This window comes from Anarrhichthys ocellatus, unplaced genomic scaffold, assembly GCF_004355925.1.
Source record: "Anarrhichthys ocellatus isolate YVR2014 unplaced genomic scaffold, GSC_Weel_1.0 scaffold5, whole genome shotgun sequence".
NCBI lineage: Eukaryota > Metazoa > Chordata > Actinopteri > Perciformes > Anarhichadidae > Anarrhichthys > Anarrhichthys ocellatus.
In genome coordinates this window covers 679,941-702,917 of record NW_022280035.1, presented here as the reverse complement: position 1 = coordinate 702,917, position 22,977 = coordinate 679,941, and the positions used below count along the sequence as shown (strand labels likewise).

General features: G+C 43.8%; 1 protein-coding gene across 2 annotated transcripts in view; it reads right to left on the bottom strand.

Moving 5' to 3' along the window:
- The window catches only part of LOC116382149 (sterile alpha motif domain-containing protein 10-like), a 50,053-nt gene that overhangs the window by 15,053 nt on the left and 12,023 nt on the right, over positions 1 to 22,977 (bottom strand). For both annotated transcript variants that reach the window (XM_031844933.1, XM_031844932.1), the window contains exon 2: positions 7,933 to 8,120. In XM_031844933.1, the coding sequence (XP_031700793.1) occupies positions 7,933 to 8,120 (188 nt within the window). The remainder of the gene's footprint in view (positions 1 to 7,932; positions 8,121 to 22,977) is intronic.

Sequence of the window (22,977 nt, the reverse complement as noted above, 5' to 3'; positions counted from 1 at the left end):
GAATATCCACTCCCAAAGAGATGACCCAACAGCCTGTAAACACTTCTCTTAAATAGTGACAATGGCATTTGCAGCTTCACGGGCGTTTATTGAGGCTTCAAGTCACTTTATTATGGTTTAATATGTTTTCAGGCGTGAAAGTAAATGTTTAGATTCCAAATATGTGATCAGTTTATCGAAAATCTACTGCGAAGTTTTAAGTGACGTAGCCGCTGGCGGAGTTGACTTTAGAGGGCCCGGCCGTCCCTTCAGCATGCTTCAGTGTGAACAGTCCACTGGTGAATAATCAATCATTCTGTTAGTAGGTAGTGTTCCGTACATACTGATTGAGTATCAGTATGCAGTAGCTACGTTCGGATGTGACTTCAAACGGTCGGCAGGCAGTCGATGGCTTTGAGAAAGTGAGCGTCACCGCAACCACGAGAGGTTCGTAACCGGCCACCCAAAACATTATGCAGTTTGCTGCAGCAGAATAAGAGATAAGTTGTGGACAGACACGGAGATGCACACTCACGCACGCATAGACTGACTCACCTGGCGGAGATAATAATAAAATAAAAGACTTTAGATCCACTGAGGCATCATTTAAAGCCCGTAACCATTCTGGTGAACAGATGCAGATGTTTGTGATTTAGTATATCACAACTCACATTTGACACTTATTTAACTGTCATTAAAAACTACTAAAAAGAAAAGAGAAGGATGACGGTCAGACAGAGAGGGTGAACAAGGAGCAACAAAAAGAGAGCGAGCAGACCGGCACTCTTTAGTGTGAGTAATGGCCTTCATCATCATCGAGAAGCCAGACGGAAAGGAATCGTCATCGCTCCTTCTCTCTTCTTCCTCCCTCGCTTTTTTCTTCTTCCTCCACCGCTCCTCTTCGAACATCCATCAGACCGTATCTCCTCTTGCCAGTTCTGTGTCGTCCCCGTTCACCCCCCCCGCCAACTCCTCCCGAGACCTACTTCTGTCCAGCGGGAGGAGCTCCTTCATTCATTACCCACAGGAAGGGAGGTGGGGGAGAGATATGGAGCTGGAAGGGAGGGGAGGGGAGGCTGTATATGGAGCGGAAGTCTAATGAGAGGAGGAGGACGGAGAGGAAGAGGAGGATGATAATAGATATGTAGAGTAGTGGGTTGTTTTTTTACTCGGCCTTCACACACAATACAATAAATATAGCCCACATACAATCTAGTAATATGAATGAAAAGGCAGAAGCATAATGCTTATACATGCCTGACCTACATTATTATCAGTTAAGCTACCCTCAAGAAAATAAAATATTAAGGTTGATGTAGTTAGATGTATTTTTCAACATATCCTCACACGACGGTTCGTATGATATCTTACAAAAAGTTACTCCTCATTTTTCCTACGAAAGTCCAGCAGCACTCTGCTAAACATAAACTTTCGTCCTCACAGGAAACAACTTAGTTAAGTTCATGCAACAAAACTACTTAGTTAGGTTTAGGAAAATATCGTGATGTACTTATTTAGGTTTAAGTAAAGATGGTGAAATACTTAGTTAGTCTCCTGGGTAATAGACCTGGTTTTGGTTGCCCTGTGTGGGTTTTTTCGGCCTTTAAACTTTAATAAATACGTGGATTATATACGAATATATTAATAGGATATCTATGAATTCCAGCGCTTTAGATTTCGTAGGTATAGCTACGAACGCTGTATGAGAACAGCCTGGAGTCATATTAAGTGTACAAATATGAGAATCAATCATATGACTTAGTTATTGAGCCTTTAGTTTAAACTATCATTTAAAATCGACAAATGACTTATAATAAACTAATATACTATTTTTAAGTCTCAATATTTTCTACAAGGTGAGATTTGTCTCTGTGTTATTCCCCGTCTCCATGCTTCCTCTCATCCACATGCTCTTGACTTTGGTCTCTGCACTTCTCCATTGATCATTGTTTGTATCCTCCCAACAGCGTATTTGTCCTTCCCTGCTTACTTTGTTCTATCATGTCTCTTACCCCCCCCTCTACTTGCTCCTCATAAATTGTATCCTCTGCCTGCCTGACATCCTCCCTCTTGTTTCCTTCCTTGCATCTTTCTTCTGCCTTCACTTCTGCACACAGAGACACATTTTGCCTCTCAGGGGGACAAAAAAAATTGATACGTTGTTGCATTTTACTTCCTGTTCACACTTTTCACAAACAAAACAAGAGGAGAAAACATGAAGTTATACAGACCGACAGGTGACTCGTCATCATCAGGACCCACGAGGGGCAAATCAAATTTGTTTCACATCATTGTCGCAAAGCTAATAAAGAAATAACAGATTACTAGTATTTAAAAAATGACTTGATGTGAACGTCGGGGAGCGCACGGACACGTGCATGTGGCGTATTACCGTGGCATCCAGGAGGCAACCTCCGGTTCTGCCGAGTGAAGCCAATGCCTCATGTGTTAAAGCTGCATTCTCTCTAGTGTCCACCAGGGGGCGACTCCTCTGGTTGTATCACACACTTTTTAATGGACTTAATCAACTGAACGTATAAATCAGAGAAAAGTACCCGCGCTGACGTTCATACATGTTGATTTATATACATGACTATAAATACAGATCAATAAGATCGCTTGCTGAACAGATTTCACAATCAAGACAGTGATTTATTAGTAGTTTGCCATTTTTTAAATCCTGCTAAAATCAGATATCTGCTTTCTTAAAATCCTGTGGTTGGTTTGTTTGCTTTCACACCAGAAACAAAGTCCAGAGACCTTTTACAGGCTGTTCTTTGGTTCCCCCAGCAGGGTTCGACTGACTGCCTTCACACCAGCCCAAAAAGAACCGAACTTAACCGAGCAAAACGGACCTGAGCTTGTTTTAACCGAAGCAAACACTTGTTTGGCGTGAAAGCACCTTCAGTGTGAACGAATCGGGGATTAGCCGAAAGTCAGAGGATCGTGGGGAAGTCACTGGTTCTGTCCTTCTGACGTGGATCAATGATCCGACACCAATTAGCAAAGTGGATCCATGTTGTATCTCACACACCTGCCTCTCCCCTCTCTGTGCTGTCACTTCGTCTCTCCACAGGTTACTAAACACTCCTCCATCTTTCACCGTATGCTCTGCTGTCCGACCCTAACAGCTCTCTCTCTCTCTCTTTCTGTCTCTCATCCACCGCGCCGATCCGTCTCTCGCTCTGCCTTTCTGCCAAAGACCCTGACAGATCCTGACACACGATTCTTCATATCTCCCTCTCACTCCTCTCATTTCATTTTCCTCTCCTCTCAGTAACACTGAATCCCCCCCCGCCACCCACCCACCCTCTCCCCCTTTCTGTCCCTGGCAGCTTTCTGTTGCATCATTTAGCACCCCCACCCATGTCTCCCACCGCTCAGTCTAGCCTTGTGCATATGTGTGTTTGAATGCGTCGCTGTGATTGCGAACATGTTTATGTGTGAGCGTTTTTCTGAGGTTCTATTTGTGTAAACTGTCAGCCTCCGTTAGCTCTGCCTTTGGTCGTCCGCGGGACTCGGGGGTTTTGTGAATGTCTTCCTCTCAGCGGGGAGGACAAAGGGCCAGATGGGATTTTTCACAAAGCTCTCTATTTAGCATGAGTCAAACATGTGTCTCGTACAGAGCAACGCATCACTGAGTGGAGGGACGAGGACAATACAGGCCCGAGCGTTTCTGCCTCACTGCCCGGCAGTTCTCTCTACTGTGTCTTTCAAACTTGCATCGTCACTAACATGACAACTAGCAAGTGACATGTTGACACTTACAAGAACCATGCATATGAGGGTTGTCTGGTCTGCCACATTAAAGGCCCTCTCACAGCCGCGGCGTGACGAATAAATGACACGAAAATGCGGAAAAAACGCGTATCCCAACTATTCTAACTGGCAGTGATGTCAATTTGCAAACAGTTGCAATGCGATAAAAGGAACATGTTGTCTTTCAAGTGTTGGACGACAGCAAGTGGACTTTCCAGGGTTCAGACCTTTAGATCCACCCAATTCCACCGAGTTTGAGTGGACTGATTCATGTGCTGACATGTATGGAACAGAGCGGTACAGGACAACATGCTGACATTGAGTGTCACAATACGTCACAGCAGCAGTGCACATTTAGGGAAGTTTGACATTAGTTTAATGCCGTCGTTCAGAGAGTAGCTAATGGTGGATTGGTGGCTAAAATAATGAGCTCGACTGGAGATGACCACCCTAAAAAATCCAGACTGTTTTTCTCAATCATGTAATAAGGAGCGGTCCAAGTCGGGATGCTTTGTGTGGTATATTGAGAAGGTCAGCCACTGTGTTCCGTAACGAAGAGGGAAAAATAATCACAGACCGGTCCTCTCTCTGGCAAAGTAGTGAATAAGGGCCTCGCTGCCTGTACCAGGTTCTGATAAGGCGGAGAGAAGGCACATGTGGCTGCTTTCACTTCCTAAATTGTGTCTCTGTTATTCCACCTATTCCCCCGTCTCATCTAAGGGTTCACCCGCCGGCTGTGTGTCAGACAGCTAAATGAGCCACCCACTACCCCCACCCCCCCATCCGGCTTCCCAAACAACAGCCGATTCAAGGATGCCACAGACGCCGCGCCAAGTACACAATGAGTCATTATTTGGAAAAATCCTATTAGCCGATAGGCCTGCATACAGGTCCACCTGCAGTGATGTACATGTAACAACACAAATGAGTTTATAACCTTTATTCTAACAAACCATTTAAGCCATCATAGGCGCGGTGGCTGCAGGTGTGGGTCGACATTATTATTTCACAAATTAATGGTGCAGAATACGAGATTGGGAACATTTTTATTGCCTGTCAATGGCTCTCAACATGTGGGTGACTGAGTCAGCGTCTTGCAGCTAATGGTGCTAACAGCGCTAACAGTGCAAACTGCAGCAAAAGTGCTGACAAAACTAACAGCGTCTACCTTGCACACACCTCATACGCCTCTATCTTTACATAGCAAATAGTTGTTTGCTGCTATTCTCGGAATCCCTTTAACTTTTTTCTGCACCTTAAGTGCAGCAATCAGCTTTGTTCCAAGAAACTCACTTTCATTTCCAGAAAATGACTGAAAAACGGACCACAGTTTAGGGAATAAATGAAATGATCCCACCTCGCTGGTATGTTTTCCTTATTGTTTCAAGTAAAATAAGGGATAAATGCTGAGTAGTACATTGAGAATGACAGTATATATATATATATATATATATATATATATATTTTATATGTATGTACTTTGGGAACATCTTGTCAGCCATGCTTGTGAAAGTGTAAACGATATTTATCTAAGATTTCTATCGTTTCGGGTGTTTCTATCTCTTGACTCCACTGACTGGTCTGCATCAACATATTTGTGTGTGTGTGTGTGTGTGTGTGTGTGTGTGCACATGTTTGCATTGGAGTGCATAATGTGTTATATTAGCTTTGTTAAACAGATAAGGAAGATTACCCAGGTCCCACCTTTATATACAGAAGCTGTGCTGTGTTTCACTGAACTGGCTTCCTCAGTACAGCTGATGTGTGCACAATGAGGGAATAATGTAATCATCACTCCTGAGAGAGAACTGGACGCACGGACGCCAATCTACACAACCACACACACACACACACACACACACACACACACACACACACACACACAAACACACACACACTTATTCTTGAAACTAGAAATTGTTGTGGATGCACCAGATAGAGCTGGACTGCTCTCCCAGTTGTTGAATAATGCACGACAAGCCTTGTTTCCATGAGGAAATGATAAGCCTTCCTTCTCATGGTATAGAGGAGGCTTAATTACCCAGTCTCTGCGTAATCACATGGAAACAGCTTCCCACTCGTCTTATATTAAGCCTTTTATAGCTGTTATAGCTGAGGGGGCAGTCTTTTATGAATTATTGAACAATCTTGCAGTGCATACGTACATCTCACACAGCCTCACAGTGCAGCCGGGCAAACTTTCTTTAAAGGCAGTAGGGGGAGACCAAATAAATGACCTCCACTGGGCTATCGGCTCTCTTTCATGTGAGGAGTAGGAGCCAAATGTGTCCAATGCTTTTGCCTTTGTGTGGCTCAGGCTGCTGTTTTCACATTATGCCGCTGAGACTATGGAAACAGAATCAGAGTAGAACAGACATTTCCGTTCAAATCAATGCAGCAGGATGGTCAGACCGGTGGCCATTTGTTTTATCTGTGCCGTTGCTATCGCGGGCTAACTTCTGTACAGACTAAACCGACTTACGGCAAGTCGCAGATTCACCGAGGTGAGGTTCTGCAGTAAGAACTCAAACGAGCAGTGGATGCAGAGACAAATGTAGTCGCAAAATCGGAATTCGATAAGAGGTGAGATCAAGACGAGACTTGTACATTTGCAAGAGCAGTTTTTTTTGACAATGCCTGTACTCTTGTGTAACGTTTGGCTAAATGCTACCTAATATGGTGAGATATTGCCCGTGTGCGGTTCTTGGCTCCACTAAATGTTAACTGACATGGTGGCGCTAGAGAGCCAGAGTAAATGATTACAATTAAACAACTTAATGCTTCATGCACACACACTTGTGTAGGAAAGCTCATTGCTCTTGCCAGATGAGACAACTTCATTCGGTTAATGCTACACTGGTTACAGAAAATGAGCCGAACAGCAGGCTGGTGGTCAGCGGCAGCGCAGGGTCTAATGGTCCCTCCGCTTCAACTCCCTTCGCTCCAGAGAAGGACAAGCTAACTAGCTAACTAGCCAGCCATCCGTCTCCAGAGCTGCAACAACACCTTCTGCTTTACGGACGTGTGTCGTCACCATAACTGCTCACTTCTGCTTTTTCTTTTGTACTGGTCAAATGTACTATAACTATAACTGTTTAATGTCCGTTGTACTCCTATTCTATTTCTACGGCTAAGACATTGAGCCACCAAGCAGACATTCCTCACCAGACATTCAGTTCTGTTAAAACTGTTGCTGAGCTTTGGGGGGAAAAAACATGCATATGTGGAATAAACTAGATTTCTAAACGCATGGGACATACAGTGCTATTTCTGAGTCCATTTTCTACTGTACGTGCTCCCTTGTACAAGCACTGTTACATCACAAGCAGTGCGGTAACAGTTCTCGTAGCACTCCTCCGTTAGTAGTTTCTCTCCGGGGGTATCAAGCACAGGCTCAGGTGAGACCAGCCAACATCATGTACAAGATAAAACCATTAGACTTCCTGCAGCTGGAGATGCAACACTGACGGTGACACACTAACGCTCTCGCTTGTCTCTCTTGATGGTTACAGATTATCTCTGTACGTATGTGCACTATTTACCCTCCCAAGTCAGGGACGCTTCATTACACTACTTTAAAAATAAATAGCTTTGAGCTGCCAGTTAATTCACACAGGACGATATTAAACTATGGCAAAGCTTCCATCGAGGGAAATAATATTTTCTTAATTTAACTACTGAAAAAAACTACTTTATTAAAGTATTCGATATACTACTGTCATGTAGTTCAATACAAAATGATACAAGTGAACAATAAGAGATAATTATCATTTTTCTGTTTGTGTGTTTCTCTTGCAAATTATGCATTGAAATGACAAAACAATACACCACTTAAAACACTATATGTGGAATTGGCTGAACTGAACCCAAGCTACTATAGAATGTGATTAGAATGGATCTCTTGAAATCTTTAGGTTTTATTATGACAAAGAGCATCTTTTCTTTTCCTAAAGTGCTGTGATGGCCCAGTGGCTACAATTTATTCCCTCTAAAAAAAATCTAAATTCACTAGTGAAACCAAGTAAATTTTCCTTCTCCTTCCATGTTTGTTATTGTCCAACCTGAACCACCTCTCAGCTGTCCCTCGTTGTCTGTAAACTGTTTTTTTCGTGAGCAAAAGTTATTCACATGCAGTGAAAACACTCCTGCACGCTGCCTCCGGTCCTTTTTGCACGTCTTTGTTTGTCTTCATACCTGGATGCCCTCTGTGCCGGGCTGCTGCAGCAGTTTGACGGTGCGCGTGTGCGCCGTCGTCCTCTGGCCGCGGCCGTCGTGCCAGGTCAGGTTGCTGCCTCCGGCGCGACGCGGCAGCTGGTAGCTCAGCTCCTCAGCAGACACCGTGTGCTCCAGGGAGGCACGGCAAAAGCTGAAGCTGGACGCCGCTGAGAGGAGAGAGAGAGAGAGAGAGAGAGAGAGAGAGAGAGAGAGAGAGAGAGGAAGAAGAGGAGACAGAAAAAACACCGATAAGCACTCACTTTGTATTGTCTTTGCTTATTAAGGGGCTTGCGTACACATTGTCTATGGACTAAGCGAAAGGGAACACCTAAAACAAACAAAATAATTGATAATCCTCTAAGAGGATTCACTGCCTTCACTCCCGATGACTTGCTTTGTGTGCTGACTCTCATACAGCTACAAACAGATGGCTGTTTTGGTGATGGTGGTGGGCAGCAGCCAGTGCTACTCCACTGTGATCTCCAATTATGTTGAGAGCATATTCACAGAGCAAGCGCATGATTGTTTTTTGGGGAATTGTGTCTCTCTTGCTAGATTAATCCATGATTATTTTAATCCTGCATCATGACTATATATTTGTTTATTCTTCCCTCTCTCTCTCTGTCTGTCCTTCCCTTCCTTCCTTCCCTCTCAGGAGTAGGGTGTTAGCTGTGAGACAGCGGAGCAGACAAGTTGTCAATGCAGGGTCAGAGTACAGCTCCGCAGGAGCCGCAGGGCATCTCGGGCATCAAGTTGAACAGGCTTCTGTAGTGTGGTCGGTCGTCTGTGACAGTGGGTTCATTTTGAAAGGGGAAGAATACCGAGACACCAATGTATTAGTCATGTGACTGATAAAAGAGGATCTGACGGCACGTCGGCCAGACCCAACAGAGAGGAGACAGTGGAAAGAGGGCAGGAAAAGGTCAAGAGAACGCATGACGGAGTCAGCTTTATGGAGTCACCTGATACCGCAACCACGAGAGGTCCATGCATCCATAACTGGACACCAAAACTATTATGCAGTTTGCTGCCGCAGAGTGAGAGATTAGCTGTGGATGGACACAAAGCTGCACACTCACTCACTCATGGATGCACGCAAATATCGATTGCATGATTGTTCTGGTGGAGATAATAAAGTACAAATACTGCATGATAGGCATTGATATACTTTGAATGCGCCACTGTTTGTTCATGTTATAACAGAATTCTTGACTCATGTAAACGCAGCTTTGCAGTGCATGTGAAGCAGACTCCCATGTTGTGTGTCAACTGGATTTCACTCTCAAATCCCCCGATTCGTGTGTGTGTGCGTGTAAAAGCAATCATTGAGAAGGAGACAGAATTACTGATAAAGGGGCTAAAAGTGGAACAAGGCATAATAAATGTTGCATTCATTACTTTTAAATATGAGAAGAAAAAGTCTCTTAAGAGCAGAACAGTGTCAGAGCATTCTTTGAATGAATTCTTAATTTCATTTCCTCCCTCTTCTCTGAGGACCGGATTTAAAACAAAAAAGAGAGATTGGATTTATTTGAATGTGTTATATAAGTTATACGTTATACAGTATAAGGTCTTTCCAGTGTGTCTTTGTTATGTTGCTTTCTTTAGGTGATATTTTTATTTTTATCATCCCACACCTGGTAAATAGGCGTGAAGATATAACTAACGAGACATACCGTCAAAAATTGGATGTAAAAACAAACAATACAAGTGAAACCTGCCATTCCTTTCACCAACAACAAGCCATCCTGGACAATTGACCCTTCGCTAAGCCCCGCCCCCCTTCTGCTACTCCGCCACACTGTCAGAGCCACGTTACCACAGAGCCCACACTGTCACTAACTGCACTCCATGAGGAAATAGTATCAAATTTGGAAAAAGGGGAATTCAGAGAGAAGCAGACAGAAGGGTCTACAATATGTGTTTGAAGGATGTCAAACTGATTCATCAGTGAAAACAGGTTAAAAAGACAAAGAAGCTAAAGCTACAGATCACAGAGTAACAGTGAACCAACACATCACCTGGAGATCCAGACAGACGACAGTGAAACTAAAGAACAACCCTGTTCCTCTTTATTCACTGTTACGATCATTAAAAAGATAAAGCAGCATGTGTACAGTAGCATATAAGTGCTAACGCTAGTTAATGATGTGCTAACATGCTCTGCTGTTAGCTCCACAGGTTATGAGGTAAAAACGTGGCGTTTCAGAAACGTATATCTCCTTCCAGCCTCTCTGGTTAACGAGTATCACTGTTACACAACGTTTAAACAGGACGAGCTCCAAATCCACTAAACCAGCCTGAACATGAAGAACATCTGAAACCATAGAATGAGAGTCTGTGGAGCAGAGCCGCATGGTCATCAGACTCTGGTCAGAGCTGGACGATGCTACGCTATGATTAGCCAATCTGTGTTCCCACTTCAGAATGATCAGACCGCTGAGAGCTGCTGTGTTACAGCTGTGGCTTGTGGGAAGCTCCTGGTTGCAGCTGAGATAAGTGGAGGGGAGTGGGAGGGGGGGAGGGGGGGGGGTGCACTTTTTCTCAACCCAAAGTCAGCGATGAATGCAGAGTTCACACTAGACATGATGGAGGAATAAAAAAAAAAGAGGTTGGAGATGAAAAAACAAGAAAAGGCCCGACAGGAATCACTGATGTGTAACCTTCTCTCCCCTCGTACACGCTTTTTTCCACATTTCTATATGCTGCTACTTCTCTATCTTCTCATGCAGCAGTATCTTTTTATGTTGCCCTTCTTCTCTCTCCCTCTCTCTCTCTCTCTCTCTTTGTTTCTGTCTGCTTGTCAGGTCTTTGTGGTCGTCGGGACAAACCGAGCCCAGCCCTGATGTAATTACTGCTAGTCAGACTAAGGGGGAAGGAGGAGACGGGAGGAAGGAACGTGGGAAGCTAAGCGCCTTGTGACCCTAAAGACCTGCCAATCTCCCCGAAAAGAGACAAGAAAAAGAGAGGGAGAGGGAGAGAGAGAGGGAGAGCGGCACTGTAAATTAGCACTGGATCAATGCGCACTGACAGTACGCTGATTAAAATGTGGCGAAGTGAAAGAAGCTCAAGAGAGGAGGCAGGGAGACGCGTTAATAGACGAAACAACTTCATTTCACAAGCTGTTGAAGGCGGGTGCTTTCCAATTATCAGACAGAGACCGCCCTGCACTTTATGGACATCGCTTCGTAGGTGAGGACGTGCAGCATCATGACTTTCCGGGTTTCACCGACATCTCAATAGCCTCGACCTTTTTTCGACCTTCGGCGGTCATAAAAACTAAGACGGAGCGTCTCTTCCTCGAGCTTCAATGGAGTCGGTCGACTGGACCTCCTGATACAAAACGTGGTGAAATGAAGCTCAAGCGTGAGTTCAGTCAGGGAGACTGTTGTTGTGCAAGTTCAGGCCTGAGGTTTGACAGGTGTGAACGGAAGCATTATTTTTTCAGGTTGTCCGTCCGTCCGGTTCATTCTCGTGAAATCTCAGGAACGCCTGGAGGGAATATCTTCTGCTCATGCCCAGAACGTTACTTCTCCCTCTGAACCCTAATCCCGGTGGGATGGTAAATTATGTTTTCTACAATAACAATCGGCAAAACTAAACCGTTTATCACAGCCAGAAGTTGTCCAAACTCTCATAATCGCCAGATTTTCATCCTTCCGGGGGTCCTTAAACACATCATGTGTGACAAACGGTTCCGTCAGCAACAGAAACAGAAACTAAGCTAAAAAATTGTGATATTTCATCGAAAACATTTTACTCTACAAGTCTCATTGAAAATATCGTTCCAAATGAACCGTTTGAAGTAACCAGATCTTGTGAAAAACATTAAATTCTGAGCTCCTCAGTTCAACTATGAAGACATGATTGACTCACAAGAGATCAACTTTTGTCACAAACTTTAACTGAACTTCAGGCTGATGATCACAGAGAGGAGAGGAGTAAGTCGAGGCTGTAAAAATATAAATAGATAAATATTTATAGCACGTAGAGATTTTTTCCAACATCGATTACTCTCTTGGACACTTGTAACAATGTTGGATGTACAGATTCCATTGTTTTACAATTTTTGTAAAAGAAATTATCAAAGAAAGTCAAAAGACATGTTTGAGTTCTTTCTACTTCTATCCATGATATCACTGTTTCCATAGAGGAGCAGCACTTTTATACTGAAGTGAAAATCAAAAGCCACAGAGAGACAGATGTGACAAGAGCGAAAAACGCCCCGAAACTGCTTTAGGGTTCAGAGGTTAATAGGTTGCTCGAGAAAGAAAATTTCTTCAAATTTGAGGATGAACTGAGAAGAATTCAGTGGTCAAATGTTAAAAATCAAGGTCATTGTGACCTCACGTTGTGAATGTGATATCTCAGGAACTAGAGATTCATATTTTTTTGTTAAAATTAAACTATCACGGGAAATTGAGTTGTTTTTAAGCTGTAACTTCAGCTCCAGTAAAAACTCTTTGTGCATATTACAAACACTTAATGCAACAAGGATAAAGATGCATAAACCGACCGCTTCAATGTATCATTTGGTGGCATTAATAATCATTAAAGCAAAAGTAAACTGTTTGTTTGTCAACATCAGAATGAGCCGTGGTGTCCTTTGTTTCACTGAGACTCGGCTGCAGAGCGCCGCTCAAGCAGGTGAGTCTTTTTTCTGTCTGGTGGAGCAGAGACTCCGGCGGGAGGTAATAAGGAGGCTGGTGCTCATGATGAATAATGCACCAGTTGAAGGAGCTGACAGGGGGGGCGTTTCACTGGAGTTGGACAAATAAATTGATTGATTGATAACATAAAGTTTTGCACGCAGGTTGAACTTCGCTATAGCCGCGACCTTGAGGAAGATATACGTGACAATTCTGGCTTTGTATAAGAAGACTGGATTTTTTTTCAGTCATTTGGCATTTGAGTCTATTTCTCTCTTGATTTGTTACCTCAGTAAACATTGTAAACATGAGTTTATGGTCTCAATCTCTAGTTTCAAGTCTTCTTCAGTACAGCATGATGTTCATTTAGTACATTATGGTCCATTTAGAGTCAAACAGACCATAAAGCAGGGGATGCGTATACTTTACGGCGTCTCTACGTCACTCCTCCGCATTCGAAATATGGTAACTTTTGTTCATTGGCTTCATAATGGCAGTCTACAAACCAATGTGTGATGTCACTGTGACGTCTTATATACTGTACAGTCTGTGGTTTTAGGCCATAACTTATGAACTCATATGCTAATCATGACAATTTCACACAAATATCTAATATGATAAAATGAAGAATTGACAACATTTTGGACGTGCGATGCAAAGCTGGATGCCGGGGGGATAATTCTAGTTTCTCATTGCCATTCACTCCTCAGGCATGCGTCATTATTTCCTTGCTAACTTTGTTTGGGGATGTCGATCGTTTCATCAGCTGGTCGCATCCGTCCAATCACACACAGCGACACGCCTTCACTGTTAGCTTATCATCTTGCTACTGTCTCTTTAAATTAATTAATCATGCTGCTGCTGCGAGCTCCTCTCCATCACCCCGTCACCGCCCAGTCTTCATCAATTCATCAGCCAAACAGCGTCCAGACTCCACAGGGGGGGTCGAAGCACCAAAGACTTTCTGTCACGACTTTATTATCATCTCCTCTAATGAACAATTATCATTCACTTCCTCTCTACTGATTGAAACGTTCATACTTTCCAATTTACGTCTCTTTTAAAATGACATTTCATCTGCCGGATGCTTTTACGATCGCAGAGCTTTGGGAAAATGCAACGTATTCTAAACGAGGCTGAAGGAGAGGAGGTAGTGTCTCTAAATGGATCTTTGATTGCCATCCCGTTATCAGTCACCTTTCTCCGTCTCAACATGCTTTTTGATCGGCCGGGACAACCACCACGTCTCCTCGGTCCTATTTGTCACTAACTGCTGTCGTATTATTTTCTCGCTGCCCTTGCCGGTGACTTTTTATCACCTCCGGTCGCGGAAGGGCAGAGGAGACAAAGGATGATGGAGGGGAGGCATGGCGTGATACGCGTTTCCCGAGTCAGTAAATAAGAATAAATAAGAAGACGTGATGTAGTGCGACTTTGAAAAACCTCAGGAATCTGTGGCGTCGGAGGGAAAAGGTGGAGGGAGAAAGAGAGAGCTGTTGGTGGTTAGAGGTGTCAAAACCAAGGGCAGAGTGTCGGACAGGTGTTTATGTGTGTGTGTCAGTGTGTGTGTGTGTGTGTGTGTGTGCGCAGAGGGTAGGTGGGTCAATACGACTCAGCCCAGTGAAGTGTAACTTCATATCACCTCCTCCTGACTGAGCAGCATATCTGCCGCACAGAGCGGCCACTAAATCTCGGAGGCATTCCCTCTTGAGAAGGTAATTAAGCTGTTAGGTACAGAACCCTGGAAGGTCGTTCCGAGCCAAATCCCACAGTAGATTAACATGGCATCACTGGACATTACTGATTTGACTCTAAAAGCGACCATCTAGATTAGTCCGTGTGGAATGGTTTTTTGCTGAGTGGGCTTTTTTCCAGAAGTTTGAGTTTATAATTTTTTGCATAACCTTGGCATCGACTTCAGGGCGCATGTGAGAGGTGGGGTCCCTCCCCTTCCGGTGGAATACCATGGGACCTCATTTAAAATATAAAATGTAGATTAAATATTCATTTTGATCCCATTTGAATTGTTCCATGAATAACTTATATATTTGTCCATTTAAAGGATGATTTTGCAAGTCAAGAAAGTCTCAGTTTGTCGTAGATTTGTCGTGGTACCAGTGAACTACATCTCGTCTCACATGATAAACGTCACCAACACGGCTGTTAGCTTGGCTTGCTAGCTAGCGAGCTAACTTAGCTATGTTCCACGCAGAAATGTAACTTTATATATTACCTGATGTGCAGCTTCAGAGAGAGACGTCACTTTAGCAACTTTTGGTGTGAAGTCTTTCTATTTATGTATTTTCACAGTTTTACGACAAAATGTGACTTTCAAACAGGATAAAATGAGTTTTTTGCTGTTGACTCGCGTAGATGATTGTTCTGAAGTAAGGTCCCATGGTGGGACTTCGCTTTTCTATCCTCTCAGCAGGAGGTTGAGGAAAGTGTTCTGACTAATCCACTTTATTTCAGGGATCACGGAGAGGGTGCTGTGGTTTATTTCAGCAGCATGATATTGACATCAACTCCCTCCCTACCGAGCGCTTCTTATTCAAATCAAAGATAAGATTTCTATTTGCAGCTTTATGCGAAAGAGGAGAGGAAAAAAATATCCTAGTTTTCCTCATTCCTCTGTAATCTGCAAGGGGGGTTGAAACTTCATCATGCAGTGATTTCATGCCTGTATTACACATTAAAACTTAAGTCCTGAGCTCCTTGGGCAGTTCCTTCGACCTCATGATTCTCATTTGCTCTGACATGCACTGTGAGCTGTAAGGTCTTATATAGACAGGTGTGTGCCTTTCCTAATCAAGTCCAATCAGTTTAATTAAACACAGCTGGACTCCAATGAAGGAGTAGAACCATCTCAAGGAGGATCAGAAGAAATGGACAGCATGTGAGTTAAATATGAGTGTCACAGCAAAGAATACTTATGACCATGTGATATTTCAGTTTTTCTTTTTTAATAAATTTGCAAAAATTTCTACATTTCTGTTTTTTTCTGTCAAGATGGGGTGCCGAGTGTACATTAATGAGAAATAAAATGAACTTTTTTGATTTTAGCAAATGGCTGCAATGAAACAAAGAGTGAAGAATTTAAAGGGGTCTGAATACTTTCCGTACCCACTGTAGCATCCAACAGACTCTGCAAAACTCCCACTATGTCCACATCCACCAGTGATCCAGATTTGTTGGTCCTATATATGGTATGTTTGGATGTTGGGAGGTGAAGCAAGAGGCTGTTTACAAATCTTCCACTCCACCAGACCTGGTCTTAACCCCAGGAATGAGCCATGAAATTACTCCATTTTGAAAGAGCAGAGGGGGGTAGAAGAATTCTAGTTGCGGCTAAAAATAAATATAAAACCCAGGAACCCAGGGGGCTTTTCCCATGATGCATTGCAGTCTATTACCCACTCTGACATGAGACACTGGGGCTGAGGTCTACCTCTCACAAACCATCAGTGTCACGGGAACACGCAGACACAGAAACGGGAGTAAACAATGGACATCACACCAACTCTCATCGGGACACTAACGAGGGAAACACCGGCTAAATCTGTGGGTATGATTGTGTGTGTGTGTGCGTCGGCGAATGCCAGGACGCGCCAATGCATACGTGAATGTGACTCATGATGCCAGCATGAGAATCCGCATACCCACACATCTGTGTAATCCCTGTCTGCTTCAGTTTAGGCCAGCGGATCGGAATAAAGCTACAGAGAGTCTGTATATGCAGCCATGTGGATGGAGGCTGAATTCTGGATTTAAACTGCAGGGCAATTATGGCTCACGATGCTGGTCGCTGTAGAAGTCCATCTAGACTGCACCCTGAGAGCACAAAGAAGAACAAAGCCGAGCGCCTTGGCTTCCTCTTTTTAGGCCAGAAAAACTTGAGTTTCCGTGTCACGATTGTGTCATGTTGTCTGTCCAAAATGTCATCACTTTGTCTATTTATCCTATTTGACGTTTGTGTAAAATTGTCATAATTAGCGTAAAAAGTGTCATAAAGTTGCATTCTCTCTAGTGTCCACCAGGGGGCGACTCCTCTGGTTGTATAGAAGTCTATGAGAAAATGACTCTACTTCTCTCTTGATTTATTACCTCAGTAAACATTGTAAACATGAGTTTATGGTCTCAATCTCTAGTTTCAAGTCTTCTTCAATACAGCATGATGTTCATGTAGTACATTATGGTCCATTTAGAGTCCCACAGACCATAAAGCAGGGGATGCTTTAGGGCGGGGCTACACGGTGATTGACAGGTCTCTACCACGTCTGGGAGGTCTCTATGTTTTCATCTTACAAATTTAACCCTTTCAAAGTGTGTTGTAACATGGTCGCCTACAAAGTTCTTATTCAGCGTTCGGTTGGGCTAAATTTGAAGAAATTCCCTCTCGGCGATCCTAAGATATTGCATTCATCAGAATGGATTTGATGGACGGACAACCCTCCAGCCTTCCGGTTGTCGCCGGCCTGGAGGCATAAAAGAACTGGAGGTTCCGGCGTTGAGGACAACATGACTTTTCCTCTCTTAACTCCCCCCCCCCCCCCAACCGAGACAGACAGAACTATTGATTACCCATCACTGTGTCAGAGAACATACAATTACAGATCACTTTAGATAAAACACACAAACTCAGTCCACCTCGCTCCTCCACCCGAGGACACTGGCCGTCATATCCACTCCGGCTCAGAGCACCTCAGAGCATGTCTCGAGCAAGAGGAGGAGGAAGGCAGAATGTCACGGAGGAGGAGACGGGATACAGAGGTCTGACATGGTCGTGCCCTCTTAAGGAGGACGTAGGATGAAGAAAGACAGGAAGATGGTGTGAAGACGACACGTCGCAGAGCAGCGAATGGATGGAAGATTAAGAACGTTAATATCAATTGCTTCAGGAATTCAACGAGAAGAAACGATGAGCGGATGAGATCATGTGATTGTTTTCTCTCCCCTTCACAGCCAGGCCTTGGTATGACGACACGGGAGGACAGATTAGATCTCGCTGACGATCGATAACTCAGAGCAAATGAATGTCAAGAGCAGAAGCGAGGAGGAGGTTGAGTGATAGAATGTGAGGTGTGATCAGGCTGTGTTCATACGCCGTGCGTACCTACGAAAAGGAATGCGCTGTAATTTGTGGATATGCCACAAAATTGCGTACTTCAGTAACGGCACTTCCGTTGTTATTTCAAACCAAACCACCATCTTTAATTAAACCTAACTTAGTATTTCACCGACAGACTTTTGTGGTGAATTGTCCCTTTAAGCCCCTTTTCAATTTCAAAGCAGCAATAAGTGATATTTCTCTCCACATCTCTGCAACTGAAACCCACTCTGCATTTTCAGAAGAAAAATTGAAATTCATGTACAAACTACTTCACTCATATGTTGCAAATCTTGACCCTGACACCGTCCACATACAGCTCCTGTTTGCTGCATTTGCAAAATGAATCCATTGTAAAAAAAATAAGATGCTTTAAACTGGCAGAGCTCTTCAAGGGCGCACGCCATCCCTGTCCATTTGCACAAAAATCGGGGGAAATTAGATTAAAAAGGTCAAGCAGGCAGAGCACATGTTAAACTCACATGATATCCACAAGCAAGCATTGTAAAAGGTTAAGATGATTCTTTAAATTATTTAATATCGCGAAAGGTCAAACGCAAGAGATCGAACATCAGAGTCAGCATCAAAGTCCAAAGGTTTACACGTTGACTTGCAGATTCGCATGATTTCCGATGTTTCAGTGCAGAGGAAGTAGAAGAGAACGTCGGCATTATGTTCTCCTGAACATGTCGGATTACAGTCATTTCAGCCGTCGCATAAGAATAACACATTATTCCTCAGCTTTCAAATCTCCACTCATGCTGAGATCTAAACTGTCTTCTCAGTTCATCCGTCACGATCGACGTCCTCCTTTGCAGCTCTACTCAAAAAGAATCTAAAAACGACGCGGGGGATACGAAGTGAACACAAAGCGCACTCACAAACGTCTCGGCTTTGACAAGATTGGCTTTTTAAATATTTAGTGTTTGTTTACAGCTGTTTCATCCCCCAAGGTGGCAAAATGTTGTTTCCTGAGGGGGAATTAACAGATGTTTGGGTACAAAAAGTATTAAAATACTCCATTTCCATGTTAACTCCTGTCCTCGATGAAGGCACACCACTGAATAACCAGCAGGAAGTCATTAAGCACAAAAAAACCCAGTCTGCACGCGTTTCAATATCAAAACATAATCTTTTTGTTTTTCAAGTGCAGTTTGAGCTGATCATTTGGAACCAAACAGCCATGAGCCAGATGGACTGCTAATGACCTCTAAAGTGATTCAAGCAATCAGACAAACAGGTTTTTGCCATTATCTCTTCTTTTTTTTTTGTCTAAACTGGGATTACAGAAGCATTTCACGCACACGCACAACGTGGCATTCTGGATCCTTGAGTTCACAAATACCTTCGGTGAGAGCCTGCAGGGCCGTCCGGCAGGGATCCACCACGCCGAGCACGCCGGCTCCTTACACTCTTTACACGAGGCCGCCGCCATGTGCAGGAAGGATCGACTGCACCGCAGCGGAGCCGAGTGGAGAGTCTGAATGGACTCCGGCTCGTTTTGATTGTCACATGCGGTCTGTGAATCGATGCGGTGCACTCACACTGTGGCCTAGTGAGACCGAGACCGTAGAGGGGGGGTCCAGGGCTCAATACTTTATTGAATCTCCATGAAAATCACACAAGCACTCTGCTTTGTTTGCACATGTGTGTCGCTGCTCAGAGACGGAACGTCTGACCAGCGTAGCGTGGAGACAAAAAAACAAGCCAGTCGATTGGCACAAAATGTACACAAACACAAAAGGTTATTGAGCACCGAGGGGTTCGCAAACAATGAAATGAATAAATGACCGTTGTGAGTTGGCTGATAATCTGCTCGACACCATCCCTGCATCCACACAAAGGCGGCCGGGACGAGGGGATGAAAGAAAATAAAGAGGAATGAAAAAGAAAGGGCTTATAGAATGGACAGGGAGGGGGGGAAGGTAACTGGTGGAGGAAAAAGAAAAGATAAAAGTTAATGCTCCACAGACGCTGAGAGGTAAACAGAGAGAGAGAGAAAAGAGGGCGGGAGAGAGAAGGGAAATGTGCCGATGAATTTGAAGCTGAGATAGACAGGAAGTGAGTTTGTAGATCCGTAAGCTGCATAAATGATGAGAAACAGCAGCTCGGCGGCGTCGGAGGTGGAGGTGCTTCTTCTCTCAGCCGACTGAAATGTAACATCGGAGCTTTGAAGTTTTAAAAAGTTTGTTGTGCTCCTGTGTGATGAGATCCAGGAGGCTGCCTCTAATCTGTCCCGGAGGGGAAGGAGAGAGAGAGAGAGAGAGAGAGAGAGAGAGAGAGAGAGAGAGAGAGAGAGAGAGAGAGATGCGAAGGTTGTGGCAGGGGGCCATACACAGAGGGAGGGGGGGGGAATAGGCAACATGGAGACAGCTGAGCGGGGAACTGCAGCACTAATCTACTGCTCTACTTCCTCCAAACCTGAAACTTTAAAATATGGAAAAGATGCAACAAAAACCACAGACTGTATATAATATTTGGGATATTTGTCACAAGCATCCACTTGGACTCAAGGATGAACCGATTGTGACCTCATGTCCAAAGATTCCTGTGATATCTTGGGAACGCCTTGTGCATATTTCTTCATGTTTGTTATGTAGACTGCTGTCGAGCTCGCCATTTAGTTTTTTTCTGCAACCAGAAGTGACACGAGAGGGCGGAGCTAAGCTCAACCATTCGCTGAATGAGAATGTTACAATTTACTTTCATGAAGTGAGAACAGTGTGAAAGAGTTAAAGTTGTAAAACAAAAACACGGACAACTACCAGACCGGACAACGTCTCTGGTAGAGACCTGTCAATCACCGTGTAGCACCACCCCTAAAGCATCCCCTGCTTTATGGTCTGTGTGACTCTAAATGGACCATAATGTACTAAATGAACATCATGCTGTATTGAAGAAGACTTGAAACTAGAGACTGAGACCATAAACTCATGTTTACAATGTTTACTGAGGTAATAAATCAAGAGAGAAGTAGAGTCATTTTCTCATAGACTTCTATACAACCAGAGGAGGCGCCCCCTGGTGCACATTAGAGAGAATGCAGCTTTAAGGCGCTTTACTTTTCATAACTGGAGGTTGCCACCTGGACAAAACCCTGTTTCTCTCAGCAGCAGACGTCCTCAGTGGGAGACGTCTGTGTGCACAATTCAGTCAGACGTGTTTGGTACAGAACCTTCAGGAGCTTCCCTGTTCTCAGTCTTAACAGCGAGACAAATTAGCTTAAACCTGGGGGGGGGGGGGCACTCGCCCCTCTGTATCCGCTCCCTGCAGTCCCACCTGTCTCTGTGGGACTCTGCGGCATGCTGTGCAGATTTTGGGGTCTGTCCTTCTCGGCTTAATTGCCGTGTTATCATGTCTTCTCCTGCACTGCCACTTTGTCCAGTCCTTTCAATCAGATGGACATGCCAATTATCCCTCCTCCACACACACACACTCACACTCACACACACACACACACACACACACACGGTTTCCAGAGGCTGTGCTGTCAGGTAACATAGAGGACAGCAGCTGGTGCAAAGCGGGCAGTTTGGGATGAAACAGGGAGAAGAATCAAAGCCAGTCTTTATGCACACATGCAGGCAAATACACACATTAATGCACATAAAGTCCCAGCAGGAGCTTCTCCTCCAGGCTGCTGCTGGGCCGCTGCTTCATATGCATCATACAGACATGACAGTGTTATTAAACAAACTTTTCGAAGGGCGCAATTAAATACAAAGTGAATACAAAGACGTGAACAGATGTGTTTGCATGAGTTGAAATATATTAACACGATGTATATAAACCATAGACTGTCTATGGTTTAGTATAGTCGCTGCTGTATTTATGTCTAGATGTTGTTATTTTGAGTGTTGATGGAGCAGCTGTCGGCAGCCTTGCAGCAAGAGATCCAAACTCCATTCAGAAAACAAGCATTTTAAAATCTCTTTGCTTGTCGACCTGAAAAACCACAAATTCAGACTTTTTACAAATCAGCATCATAGTTATTTCAGCATCATTTTTTATCATTTAATCACAGCAAAATCTGTTTTAACCTGCCCACGTTCGATTTCGGGGACTTCCACAACATGTGCGAAGCAGCAATCGTTGGTTATTTTCAGCCGAGGCAAAAATGATCTTTGTGTTGGTGTCAAAACACCAAAACAATCTCACTTATTAGTGTGATTGAACCGGCTTCCATCCACAGCTGCAATAGTAAATGTCTTTAAAAACAATCGCTACACTAATAGTCAACGTAATTAGGTAATTTGGAAACTACTTCCTTCTCCCATTTGCTGAGGCAAATACATCAGAGCGCACCATCGATGTCAGGTCTTCAAACACTATTAGCTCTCCATTGATAACTCCCCTGATGGTGACTTCTAATGACGCCAGATGTTTCTACAGTGAAGTAGAGACTCTTCTTAGCGACCCACCAATTACTCCTCTTCAGTGTGTGTGTGTGGTGTGTGTCCATGTCAATGTGTGTGTGCACTTGCTCATTATCAGGGAGACTTTTTATGGTGTGTGTGTGTGTGTCACAGTGATTTCAGTAATTCTGTTCCAAACAGATCTCACCCCTTCTCTCTATTCCAGTGATTGTCAAAGTGGCTCTCTGTGAGGGGGGGGGGGGTCCATGAAATGATTTGCTATAAATTACAAAATGATGCTGTGTCATTAAAAAGTGCAAATGTACAGATGTGGAACATTTGCGCCGATAAAACGAGCATATTGTGTCCATAACGTTAGCTTTGGGCCAAAAGAAACTCTGATATGATTGTGTTCAGTTTGAAAGCACTTACTGAAAGTCAGCTTTAAATAAGAACGTTAAATATATGGGTTAATTATGCTTTATTGTTTATTATGGCTTCATTCAGTTACTTGAAATGTAGGTTTTGTCCAAATGCAATTTGAATAAAATTAACTATCTGTCGATGGTATATAAGTGGCATTAAATGTCCCCAATGAGGGACTTATAAAGGATTGTCTCGTCTTATGTAAACATGTTTCAAATTGAAATATGTTTCTGTTTATAACTATATGAACAACGTATCCTTGGACAACGGTTCGTAAATCTTACGAAAAGTTACGCCTCATTTTTCGCCCAGCAACACGAGTCAATGACCGCTCGTTACATGGAGACGGTCTTTTCAAAATAGTTAGTCAGGTTTCGGAAAAGATCGTGGTTTGGAAGTGCTGGAGTACGCAAGTTACGTGACAAAAACATAAACGTCAATGAACCCCCCCCCCCCCACACACACACACACACACACACACACACAC